Raw genomic sequence first — 14,067 nt, 5'->3', positions numbered from 1 at the left:
TAAGGAAGATCAGTGAAAACCGAACCTGCACCAATGTACATAAACATAATTGTTTTTCACCACTGCGGTAAAGCGTCATCTACTAAATATATGCTCCAGTCAATAGATGATAATTAAATGGGTCAACACATTATCTAAACTTAATTAATTATATATTCAGCCCTTTTTTAGATGAAATGAAAATTTATTAAGAACAATATACACATGTTAGGTATGCCAAATGTAACCAAGATATCACAGACATCCAAAGAAACACCACAATTTTACAATTACAAACTCAACTAGAATAAAATATAATTCCTAGCTAAGAAGGACCCACATCTAATCAACATGAAAGAAAACAATTACGAGGACCAAATGTAGAACTACTTTAAATGCACCACGAGTAAAAAATGGCACCACCCTCTAATGGTTTTGCAATTGTGAGTAAAAATAAACAATGATGAGTCACATCCAACAAATATTAAGCTTCCTCCATAAGAAGTATAAAAACATCATCTCAATTATGAACAACAATCACCTCTAGACATTAGAAAGGTTCTTTTTAACAGCGAGAGAGAGCAACTACAACTAATGAATACTCACTAAAGCGAAAAACAACCACAACTAAAAGAGGAAGATGGTTAGAAGATAGAGGAACCAAGAGGGATTGACCAACCCCAAGCCAAAAACAGAGGTCGGCAACTTGGAATTTTTTTTCTTAGTTTCTCTCTAGCGGTTTGGGTTTGAGAATTTTGTACGGTAGCAATTAACACCCATTATTTCCAGCTCTCATAACTTTATTTTTGATCGTGGCCAACAAAGTTAATTCATTTAGTTTTGTAATGAACTGTTCTGTAATTTACATCATATAAGAGAGTTGCGAAAACAGTGGCTTAAGGATTTAACGTATATATGGGTTATATAGCTTCAGTGCTTCATTCATGTTAATTAAAGAAGTAAATATATGCATTAATACCAAAAGAAAACTGTATGTATTAGCACCAAAATGGAAATTAAATGCGGTGGAATTAAAGTTGGAAAAAGAAGACAAATGGAAAATGGGAAACTCGTAAAAGGAAAATTGGACAAAAAATAAAAATAAAAAAGCAAAGGCAGTCTAAGATGGAGGCTTCTTCCTTTCAAGTATGGAACAAACCCTAGTCTTTTCAAAAGCCATAAGCGACAAATTCCATACTTATGCTTAAGGGTTTTAATTTAAAGTTCTGAAGATAATGATCTTTTCGTGATTCCAAAGTAGCAAAACATCTTTGAAGTTAAAAGAGGAGATGCTTATCGATATTTTTTTAATTCTTTTTTTGAAACTTTTTTTTTTTACTTAATATATATTGAACCTCCCAGCACAACTTTCTGCTTTCCAAAGATGAGAATGTTGGGGTTACGAAAATCAAAGAAAGAAAAGTTATTCTTTTACAAAAAACGAATCACAAAGCATGAAAAGTAGTGCTCTTTTGATTTCTCAGGGATGATTTTACTTTAAATTTCTCTTTCAAAGAAGAAAAAGTTGCTTCTCCTTTGCACGACCCTTACGTTATGAATCATTCCTTAATCTAATATGTGCGTTCCCAACATTCCTGTTTCGTATATTATAACTATATATATCATGTGCTCTATCTTCACTTCAGTTCGAAATTTGGTATTTTTCGTTGTTTAGATCAATTGTAATTATCTTATAATTTGTTAAAAAAAAAAAAAAAAAATCTATATATATCATAGTGCAACTTGCTTTTTTAATTTATGTTTTAATTTAGTTTGATTGCAACTCAATCACAACAGGAAAGTAGAAGGAAGGAATTATAGCCTTTGCCTGATTACCGACAAACCACTTATCTGTGGGTATGAAAGACATATTCAACGATTTAGCGCCATGAAATTTACTGTGGTGACTAATATTGTTAGCATTTTCCATAGTGATCTTAATATCTTGTGAATGTATTTTATTCACGGATGAAATCATATATTCTTATGACCATCTGTTCTTGTATATTCATGTGAGCAATTTATCTAAAAATGTGTCGTACCAGAGGTGATCTTGAAAGGTTGAATTCTTCCCTGTGACTGAAATATATCGTTATTTTTGTTACCCAAAAAAAAAAAATCGTTATTTCATTCCATATTTCGTGATATCACATATTGTAAATTACGACTCCAATATTACATGTCTTTATAAGTTGGGAACTGTTATTTGCGTTTTATTTTGCACTTCTCACAAGTGTATTTTTATTTCCAAATATAGAAAGTTGAAGTGCAAATTGAGAATTGTGGAGTGTCAATAACAATTTCATATAAGTTGTATATTGTTCTCATAAACCAATTTTAGAGATGTAATTTTTTTACACAAATTATAGATTATCTACATTAAACTATGGGGAGAGGATGTGAAGGTAGACTGTTTGATTTCCTCAATGTAGCAAAAATAAATAATGAATACAAAACCTTTTGTGTTAGAAGTAAAATATAAGAAATACTGAGAACAAGAGAGAATGGGAGGAGAAATCAAAATTTTCTTTCCTTCTCATTACAGTGCCTATTTATAGACTTGGGTTTACGTAGAAAGGTTACGGTTTACATAGAAATGTTCTAACTAATTACATATCACATATTGACCAGAAATGAACAACTAAATAATATTTAAAAGATTTTGTGATTTATAGGATGTTTAGCTTTAAAAAAAGAAAAAAAAAAGAAGAAAGATAATACTTGTTTTTTCGTTTACGGGGGAACTTACTTGTCCCCCCACTTATGATTAATGTGTCTTCACCATACGAACTTCATAATCGGAACTGTTCATACTCTGTATCATCGTCTAAAGATCATATTTGCAAAAACTCATTTAATTTGGAGATTGTTTAGTCATCCATGCATGTCAACCAATCGACGATTTTGGTAACAAAGTAACATCCTCATGATGAAGCTCCCATTTGTTTGATGAACATGAATGACTAAACAGTCTCCAAATTGAATAATTTTTGCAGATATGATCCTTATTTGATTATAAAGAGTGTGACAACATTAGTTATAAATGTGAGAGGAAAAAGAAAATAGATAACTTCATTTTAATCCTTGGCAAAGATGACTTTTTGATTAAAACCATGAGTAAGATCAAAATCTAATTTTAGTCCATTGATACATTAATAGCCTCATTTATTAATTATATTTTGATTTTTAATTATTTACCTTTTTCTTTCTAATTTTTAATGTATTAATTTTATTTCATTATAATTTTTATTTTCATTTCATTCATCGTAATATATTTTGTTGTGAACATTTAGATAAACTAATTTTTGTTATACAATATATTTCGATGTACTTTATCTTCTTCATTTAGGTATATTAAATTCATTATAATACATTTCGGTGCATACATTTAGGTACACACATTTCGGTACATACATTTCGATACAAATATTTAGGTACATTAATTCAATATAATACATTTTCGGTGCATACATTTCGGTACACACATTTAGGTACATTAATTTAATATTAATATATTTCGGTGCATATATTTAGGTACATACATTTCGGTACTAACATTTAGGTACATTAATTGAGTCTTTCAAATTTGAAGAATGTTAAATAAAATTAATAAATTAAAAAACTCTTTTTTGGTCAAAAAAATAAATTAAAATTTGTGTATTAATAAATTTAAATATTTAATGGGAGACATTAAATAAAATGCACATTAATTATTTTGAATTAAGGACACATTAGGGACTAAAATCAATATTTAATCTAACACCAGGTTTTTTTTTAATTTTAATCTTCTTGAAGGATTAAAGTTCAAAAACCTCAAAAGAAAATCATCTCCCAAATGCGGGCAAAGCATGTAAACTATTGTGTACGGTGAAGGAGGAACAAAGTCATCCGAATAGAGATAGAATACTAGAAGAAACACTTTGCAATCAAAGTGTTAGCCAACCCCCTAAATGAAAAAACAACACCAATAATAATCGCTTGTTACTGCCACAAATAAATAAAATTGTATAATGACTAATAGCTTGACAACCCACCAAGAAACCGACAATGCTAATTCCTGAAAGCTCCCCATAAGTAACTAGTATTTCCTTTAGATAAACTATCAGTGTTAAGCTTAAGCCAAGCCAAGGCATATCAAATCACATGACTAATTAATATGAAGGACTTTTCAAGGGATATGCACCCAAATAAGAAATTATACGAACATCCATACTTTTAGAGTATCCAGGACTAAACTTACCAACATTAATGAATCTAGGTTACATAGACTTGCATTGACGATGTAAAAGAAATAGTCGGTTCTAAAAAATAAAATTAACTTTACAAGAGATATGTGGGATACCGGAATGAAAAATTATACGAATATCCATACCTTAAGTGTATTTAGGGCTAAACCCACCAACATTACGCATCTAGATTAAGTATACATATTAACAACGATGTAATGAAATTAGCCGGTTCTATAAAATAAACCTAGTACACGCTTTCCAAATAGCATATATGGCAAGAAGGCCCGCAAAAATCTAATGATTGTGTAGCATGAAGAGAAAGGAAAATGATTTGGCGAGGATCCTTTTACGAAGAGAAAAAGGCTTATGTATAAATGTGTATGTTTTAAGGGAATTACTATTGACACTCCAAAAATCTCAATTAACACTCCAAATTTTATAATTAGAAAGAAAAATACACTTGTGAGGAATGTGAGATTTTTGAAGTGCTAATATCAATTCCCTATTTTAATTGTTAGCAAATCAAAGAAACAGAAGAAGAAAAAAAAACTAAATGAAAAAAACTATTTCTTATTCCATTTACAAAATGAAAAAAAAAGAAGAAGCAAATTACAAATTGCTATGTCGACTACATATGGAAATTGTTATATCTTGCTGTGACAACTTTTCTTACCGAGTCACAAGAGGTGCGCATTTATCAAGACATAGTTATAAGGAAAATAACAAAACAATAAAAGGAGGAAAATAACGTTGAACCCTAATTAAAAACAGGAAAGGAATCCTACTTGGTATCATACTAGAAAATCCAAAGACGAAAATTGATGATAGTTGTCCAGATTACAACAAGATTGAAAGCATTTTGATGAAAGTTTTTTAAGTTCTAAAAGCACTTAAAAAACACATTTTGGAAGAAGCACCAGTTATGTACTTCTTACAAGAAGCACTTCAAGTGCTTTTATAAGATTCATTTGTTTTTTACTAAGGATTGGTTCCAAAAACAATTTAATTAAAAACACTTTTAATCATTCTAAAATCATTTCCAAACAAAGCCTACACCCCTTAAAGAACTAAATTTTGAATTACAAGAGGTGAATTCATAAAGGCCTGATTTAAAACAAATAAGAAAGTAATCTTGAATCATAGTTAAAATCAGAAATGAATCATAATTCTTATCCTACTAGGAAACCCTAAGACGTAAAGTAATAAAAACTCTGTTTGTAAACATTCACCCACATTTTAATCCCTCAACTTTCCTTGAACAAAGGTGGAATAATCACTGTTGTACTGAAACAATTTTTTTTTAAAGAAAAAAAAAAAAAAGGAAAGGGTGGCAACAGTTGGCAGCATATTGATACCTGCATATAGATGGAGTAAATTTGCCATTTACCAAATTAAATTGCTTTGCTAGTGACTATCACAAAAGACCACGTAGAATAAAGGCCAAAGCATGTTTGGCATCATGAAATGCTTTATCGATTGTTCATTTTCTATATCTCAGATAGAGAGCTGGTAGATTCTCTAGACTTGATATATACTTCTCATCATCATCATGAAAATGTTAATGCTTAGTTTGAGCAACCTACCCATGTACTTTTCGTGGGTCATGTTTCATCAATATAAAATGATCAGTTCATTTGCATATATATATATATATGTGTGTGTGTGTGAAATTAAATTTTTGGATGTACGAATTTTTTTTTTAATCTAGCCGATCTGGAATTATAGTTAGAGCAAACGAAACCTAGACATGGAAATGGAGAACAAAATACTATTATGGTTTAATAGCATTGTTTTCTATTTGTAACCCAACACCTAACTCCCAGTATCGTTATCAATGTATATATATATATATATAACTTCACAAAGTAACTAGTTTTTCATCTAATTACATTTCTTTGCTTAATGTGTGTGTGTGTGTGTGTGTGTAACTTCACAAAGTAACTAGTTTTTCATCTAATTACATTTCTTTGCTTAATGTGCATGACCGACACAAATGCTATTTTTTTACCCAACATGTGTGTGAGTGTGACAGTAATACACACAAACTTTTTTACGTGTACATATTCTTTTTTGTCCACAAGCTCACCACCATGGTTGAAATGGCACAAACGGCGTAGGCAATATCTAACGACTGACCGTTGGCGACATGGTGGCTTTCTTTGACCAAGAGGAGGCTTAAGCAAGGAGCTCCTCTGACCGCAGAGACGCCAATGAAGCCTTTGTGAGAAGCTACAGAAGGAAGAACACCTTTCTGCCAAGCAATGAGGGATGATTGATGACAGGGAGAAGGGATGTTTTTGTTTACGATTTTATCTTTCATTTCTTCTTCTCAAGAAAAATAAAGAGGGGCCGGTGGTACAGTTGTTATTCCCAATTAATATTATCACGAGAATTACTTCTGAAAAGAAATAGCTCATGTGCTTCTCCTCAAAACAAATTTTGGTGAATTATATAGAATGAGCTTTCTTCTCGAAGGATATTATGCCTTTTCAAACCACTCTCAAACGGACTCTTAGATTGATAGTTGATATCATACTATTAATTTATTCCAAGACTATTTGACAAGAATTGGGAATCCCAACTTATATCAAATCCAAATTTCCATCACACAAGTGGTCGTCTTATTCTCAAACATTGTTTCCATAATTGTCAAATATTTCGGCAACGGGAATAACTAGGTATCATAAACACGGTGCGTACAAATTGTGATAGAGCCAAATCTGGAACATTCAACACTCTCTCTTCTCAACTTGTTTAGTGCATATTGCTGACTACTTGGCAGAGATTCCATGCATGAACAAAGAGTAAAAATTTAAGGAATGTGGTCCATTATTCTGATAGGACATTGAATTTCAACTCATGGTTTGAAGTTCGAAACTTTCTTTTTTTCCTAAATTATTGTAATAGTTTTGAACCATTCTCCTTTCCCTTAATAATAATAATAATTAAAAAAAAGTAAAAATTTAAGGAGAAGTGCCTTCACAAAAAATAAATAAATAAACAAAAACGAAGAAAATTATGAAAATTAAACCGACAACCAATCTGTTACAGGAAAATCACGGATCATAATGTACATGTAGTATACATAAAAGGAAATCTTTTTAATCCCCAACCCTAAGAATCTAAAAACATACTAAAGAAAGAAAGTTTCAAAAGAAGCAAAAAAACACTTCAAAAGAAAAACCACCTATCAATCTTTTGTTTTTCCTTCATTTCATTCTCACAACTCTTGAATTTTGAAAACAATGCGTCTATCGACAGATTCAAGAAGACCAATGTCATCAATCGATTGACATTCGGAACTATCATCGTCATCAAATGAAATGTTCAAATCCAGAGACACACAAGGGCTTGTTTCCTCTAAAGCAGCAACATACCTATTATCTTCATCATGAGGCCCTTCTGATAATTTTTGCTTGATAGGAGGAGAGCAAGCTCTCGATCTCGAAGTGAAGTTTTCGCAGCTCAAAATAATGATAGCATCTCCAAGACCTACTTCTTCGCCACTCGAATTGGTTATCCGTCCTCGTTCAATTGCTCTCTTAAACCCCATTTGAGAGCAATAGTCCGCTTGCTCCACATCTTCGACTAAAAACACCCTATGGGGATTAGACGACACTGCCTCCGCGAATCTTTCGACATAACAGAAACTTTGCTCGTCTCTCGATCTCTTGTTCCTGCAGTTCTCAGTCGAATCAGCTCGAGTCGATGAGAAACTGCTTAGTGCAATGGAAGTGAGGTTGGTTTGGGAACCGAAAACAAGCCTAGCCAACTCCTTTGCAACTTTTAACTTAGCTTCCATATCAACCCCCTGAAAGAACAACCATGTTTCCTGTTTAGTGCCATCATTGTAACTTCCCATCTTATTCCCTTTTCTTCTCACCATGCCTGACCTACATTTCAAGATTGTGCTTGAAATTTCGGGAATTATACCCTTCTGCCATGGGACTTTGCTCTCCAATGCAGTGCATAGGATTTTGAGGTTTTCAGCATTGAGCTCCTTGAACCTCTGGATATACTCATCAGTTTCCATGACAATATCACTAGATGAGGCTGAAGTAGGGGTAGAATTGGGATTTGATGAAAGTGGTTGTTTTGGACTAGTATTGTTCTCTGGAATGTACATTCTCAAACTGGGCTGATCATCAACAGCCTTGTTGCAATTAGATCCAGATATCCAGAAATGTTGGTGCCTCCATGACTGATGCTGGTGGTGCAAATTAGGGTTTTGTTGTTGTTGCTCATATGAAAAGTTGGAAGTAGAGGATGAGGGTGAGAGAGAAGAGATTAATGTGAGGGTTTTCTCCGAGGAATTATTGGAAAGTTGTTGGTGCATTGAACCGCAAGTGGAGTTCCACTTTTTGCAAAGGTCTGAAATTGTAACAGAGTTCTGTGTACAAAAAAAAGAAAACAAAATAATTGCAAAGAAAAAAGTTAGTTTTGTAGTACTTCTATTAGTGCTAGATGGGCCATATAAAATATATAAATGTAGATATATAGGTAATAATTGTGAATAAGTTGAAGAGGTTGAGATATGTTATAATTAGAACCTCATCATTAGCACTGCTTAGTACTTTGTTCTCGTTTTTGTACTGTTGGAGCCATGCAGGAAGGTTTGAAGTGGTGGATTCACTGTTGCAAATGCTGCTGCTTTGTTGTACATTTCGAGCTTCGGCTTCAAACTTGGCGGAGCATTCTGAGCAACAAGTGAGCTGCTTCGGATCTCCACCTTCAAGCATTTGCTTGTTGCTTCCAGTTTCAGCGATCTTACTTGTAGACTGATCACTTTGTAAGTCATGGCTGTAAATACAAGTAAAGTTGATGTTAATAAGAACAATAACCTCACTACGTTAGTATTCAAGGAGAATGGGTACTGCTAAAGACTATAATTAACAAGAGATACAGTTAAAAGAGGAGTCTTAATAAATGTTGAAGTTCTCCTTGTTCACAATTCCCCATCCAATTAAAAAGGAAGATAAAAATAAAGGGCATGGTGACTTAGAGAATAGAGAGGTTCACTAATTTCAAAAAGGGAAATAGAAAAAAGAAACTTAGTCAATAGTTTGCACATTTCCCTCAAGATAAACGGATGTAAAGATTTAACACATGACATTTTCTAAAAGAGAGTTAGGGAGATGAAATGAAAGTATGCAAAAATTTTGCAAATTTTTAATTACCATTACTAATTAATTAGCTGCTTAATTTATACCTGTCAGTGACAAGACTCAAACGCAGGCTGCTTGAGGGAATTGTAAGAGGGTGAATACCCCAAACAGTCTCCAGAGATGGATGGCCAGATTTACATCTCATGTAAGTTTGGAAGGTAGCCATCCCCACAATCCAAAGCCTCCCATTCGAATGATCTCCATTGTTAATGCCACAAAGCAAGTTCCCAAGCTCCATGATCATGTGTTCCACAGGACAATAATACCCCCTTCCCTGATCACTTGAACTACTAGCCCTATATTCGCTAGTCCACCTGAGATCTCCCACATACAAGATAACGCCTTTGGTCACACAACTTCTCACTAGGCTTTTGAGTTCTTCAAGCTTCTGCTCAACCTGTACTCTAGACATCTGTCTAAAAGAGGAGAGAGTGCTGGTTATGAATTTCACCTCTCTCAAAGCCTCAACAACATCTCCCCTCTCAACTTTGTCCATTACTCCTCTAACCACACCCTCAACACTAGCAAGACACTCTCCCACAACCACAATACTTTTCCTTCTTTTGTTCACTAAATTCTGTATAACACATGCCACATCCTCTTTCCTAACACTTGGATCTACAGGCAGCACTGGCTTTCCATCTTTGACTACTCTAATTTGACTACCAATTGAAGGAAACTGATGAGGGTTGACTATCAGGAGATTACTATTGCTTTCCTTGGACTTGCTACTCACAGAAGGTGTTTGGGAATTACATATTTCTAATGAGACAGCTTGTTCTACATTGCTTTTCACTTGGGTACTAGAAAACCCAGCTTCTCTCATGACTCTACTAACACTTGGATCATCTAAAATGGAAATTATGAGTTGCTCCAACTCTATTTTCACTGCTAGGAGGGGCTGCTGCTGGTTCTCAATTGAACCACGCCTTTGGTGAGCTTGAGCACGCTTGAAAGCCGCAACCAAGGCGTTGGAGATGGAAGGGTGTTGGGGGTGAGAGCTTAACATGGGGCTAGAATTGGAAGCTGGGAGGCGGTTGAGGGCAACATTGAAGCAAAGCTCAAGGGCTTTGCATTGGAGAGGGTGAGAGTGTGATTGAAGGCAAGCGGTTCGCAACAGGCCTGTTGAAGAAGAAAGCATGGTGCTTGCAACATGGAGAGGAGTTACTTGGGCATGGCCACGATGCCTTGCTAGGGTTACTGCTTGCTTTACTATGTTTGCAGCCTCTGTGGTTAGACCTTGTTGAAGTGTGCAACCTCCTGCTCTCATCTTCAACTCTTATGATCACCGATCACCTGCTTTAATAATAAGAAAAGAAAGGTTAAATTCGATGGTGAATCTGTAGATAGAGAACTTGTTGAGATATTAGGTTCTTGAGCTGGTGATCAGTTTAGTGGATAAAGAAAGAAGTGAGGTGGATTTTGAAAGAGACTAAGGAGTGTTGGAACTCAGTTATGTGCAGCTAGATCAGTTATATATGCAGTGCAGTGGTAATGAGATTTTGTTATCTAGCGATCTAGATTATCGGATTGAGAGAAAGAGAGTCAGGAGGATACACAAGAAGATCGAGAGAGAGATAGGAAAGAGAGAGTGAAGGCCAAGGGGGTGTGAAATTTATGGGAGAGTGGGGTGGTGCTTTTCTTGTAGGTGAGGTAAAAATTGGGGTCCAAAGTCGATTTGTAGTGGAAAGTGGAATGCATGTGCTAACAATTAAGCAGGACTCTAATGTTATGCACCAGTATCGAAGGCAACTCAGCTTTGCCATCTCTCTTTAATTCTATCACACATCAAATTTGATAAAAGATATGGTATTCATTTCGAAGTGGGTCTCTCTCTTTTATGCGAAAGAATTTGTTAAATAATAAACATTAATGATAGGGTACTAAGCTAGAAATAAACACCCTTATTATTTATAAAACAAATCTTTGATAGGAAATGTTCTCTTGTCAAACATCTTTAAGTTGTATGTAAATTATAACTATTGATCAGATAGATTCTTACTTGAGTATTTATAATCCAGACTCAAAGCTTAATATTTACAATATGTAAGAATGTAAAGTGTTGTCCTATATCGAAAACGATGGAAAGTAAAAAGACGTTGATGTGCTTAAAAGAGTTGGGCTAGTTTTTATATTGTTAATTAATTTTATGGTGGAGTTATTGCCTTCATAGTATTACAACAGATTGACTCATGTATAAAAGTCCAACAGCCACACGAACTTCATATATATCACCTGATATGTGTTGTTTATGTGTTTGGCTTGAGTATCAACACATGTGAGGGGTGTATGAGAATGTGGAGTGGTGTTCCACATCAACTGATCTACATCACTCAAATTGTGGTGTTCACGTGTTTGGCATGAGTATTGTCAGGCGTGAGGGAGCGTTTGAGGATATAAAATGTTGTCTCACATTAAAAAGTTAAAGTAATCTTGCATCCGCTTATAAAAAATTGAGTTAATTCCTATTTATTTTGCAAATTAATTTTAAGGAAAACTAATGAAAATGGCTTCAAATCTTTACATTTTTTATGTACCCCCCTCCCCTCCCCAACTTCAAACTGAAACACTCCACTTTTTCCTCTTATCTTTTTGTCCCATCGTCAGCTACATTTATGGTCCTTTTTTTCTTTTTTTTTCTCTTTCTTTTCTTGCTTAGAATAAGAAAATTACTTTGAATTGAATTACATTCTCCTGTTTTATTTTTGTGGTGTTATTTTCCAATAGTAGTCATGATGACGAGAAACTTTTCAATGTGCCCAGAACACGGGGTTGTACATTTTATACAAGTTGTGAGATTTTTGTGTTAAAAATATTAACATAAAAAATATAATTTTCCACCACTTATATAATAACACGTGGTATACTATTTGTACTATGGACACAAGAAAAAATTTCTCCAAGATGACACCCAAGCTCAAGAAATTGGATGGAGAGCTACATTTATTATTGTAGGTATATGAAAAAAGTGAGGAAATTTTAATTTGGTAATTGAAAACAGCTTTTTAAATATAATTACTGAGAACATAATCTTCTCAAGTTTTTGATCTAAAGAGTCACTTCTGGGTTCATTGTTTTCGGCACAATAGGTGCTTTTACAAGACCAAAAAGGGTTTAAATTTCAAACCTTATGAAACTGAACCAAGAATTAAACACTATTTATAAAACTTCACCAATAAGTAGACACTATTCATGAAACTAGACCAATAAGTAGACACTATTTATGAAACAGGACCAATAAGTAGACACTATTTATGAAAAGAAAACAAGAATTAGGCATTATTTCCAAAACTAAACCAATAGGTGGAAACTATTTATGAAACTGTACTATACACTATTTATGAAACTGGAGTAAGAACTAGATAATATTTATGAAACATGACCAATATCTAGGCACTATTTATGAAAGTGGACCAATAACTAGACACTATTTATGAAACCCAACCAAGAAAGAGATAATATTAATGAAAATGTACCATATATTATACATTATTTATGAAACTGGACCCAATAAATAGGCATTATTTATTAAACATGATCAAGAACTAGACACTATTTATGAAAGTGGACAAAAAACTAGGCACTATTTACGAAATTGGACCAATAAATAGTATAGTACCGTTTAGTTTCATACATAGTGCAGTTTCATAAATAGTTTCAGTTTTAAATAGTGTTCAGTTTCATAAACAGTGTACAGGTCATGTGCGCATTAGAATTTTTTTTTTTTAAAATTGTGTCCTTTTCATTAAAAATTAAGTTTTTTGTCCTTTTTATTAAAATTTAAAGGTTTTTTTTTATTCTTTTTCATTGAATAAAGTTATAGCATGGTTTTTTGTTAAAATAAACTTAGCCAAGCCATTTTCATTAAAATTCCCTTAATTTTATGCTGCAATTTCAAACTTCCTTCACAATATACATTTTATGCTGCAATTGAGTTTGAACTGCAGTGGCAAACTAATTAAAGAAAAGTAGTCTAAATTTACTTTGCTAGGTGCCTGCACTGCAGATGAGCAAATGATCAAATGATCAAATGATCAATCTCTAATAAAGACAGTCATATCCTTGTTTAACAAATATCATGCACTAATAACTAGCTGGTAATCATAACGTTAATATATAATTTCATTATATATTGGTGCCACAAGAGGATAAATAGTTCAGTAATAATCTTATTATCATGATATTTATTTAGGTATGATTAGGTCATAAGGTTTATATTAGAGAGACTATTTTCCTTGTTTTCTTTTTGAATACGAGGACTGAGAGAGCATATGATATGTATGGATCCGCCAAAACCGAGGACCTGAAAAGAGAATGGGGACTATGTGTCTCAAGGAATCGGGAACTGTGTACGATTTTCTTCCAGACTCAAAGACATGGAATAAAGCTTAAAGCGTCCCACCATTTTAGTTGTACATATTTTTATGGATATACAACAAAGCAAGCTATAGCTGATGAGCTTGACGCTTTAAATGCCATATGTTGCATCATGCATGGGGATTAATAACAACTCTCAGACATTCCTTCCTCTACCATTCTCCTTTATTACATAAAGTTCAGCTTTTGGACCCTCTTTAATTCGTTTTTTCCATTTCAAAGCAAAAAACACATAACCACCATGTAAAGAAAAAAAGAAATCTTTAATTGACAAATTACAATGATAGCATTTTTGCATCTTAATATTGCCCAGTTTA

General features: G+C 33.4%; 1 protein-coding gene across 1 annotated transcript; it reads right to left on the bottom strand.

Moving 5' to 3' along the window:
• Nucleotides 1–7,205: 7,205 nt before the first annotated feature.
• Nucleotides 7,206–11,021, bottom strand: LOC103454151 (protein SMAX1-LIKE 3). Its single transcript, XM_008393741.4, has 3 exons — nt 9,418–11,021; nt 8,759–9,008; nt 7,206–8,598 (listed from the first exon to the last, which is right to left on the bottom strand). The coding sequence occupies exons 1-3, from the start codon at nt 10,641–10,643 to the stop codon at nt 7,429–7,431; spliced, it is 2,646 nt and encodes an 881-aa protein (XP_008391963.3). The 5' UTR covers nt 10,644–11,021; the 3' UTR covers nt 7,206–7,428.
• Nucleotides 11,022–14,067: the final 3,046 nt, after the last annotated feature.

This window comes from Malus domestica, chromosome 14 (genome assembly GCF_042453785.1).
Source record: "Malus domestica chromosome 14, GDT2T_hap1".
NCBI classification, from domain to species: Eukaryota; Viridiplantae; Streptophyta; class Magnoliopsida; order Rosales; family Rosaceae; genus Malus; species Malus domestica.
Note: the sequence above shows the minus strand (reverse complement) of the source record. Positions and strands in the feature narration are given on the sequence as shown.

Bases quoted from the DNA above. Each gene is read 5' to 3' on its own strand.
- LOC103454151 (XM_008393741.4), bottom strand. From the start codon at position 10,643: ATGAGAGCAGGAGGTTGCACACTTCAACAAGGTCTAACCACAGAGGCT. The intron at 9,009-9,417 runs GTATAAATTAAG...TTGTATTTACAG, and splicing joins TTGAGTCTTGTCACTGACAG to CCATGACTTACAAAGTGATC. The intron at 8,599-8,758 runs GTTCTAATTATA...TTTTGTACACAG, and splicing joins TAAGCAGTGCTAATGATGAG to AACTCTGTTACAATTTCAGA.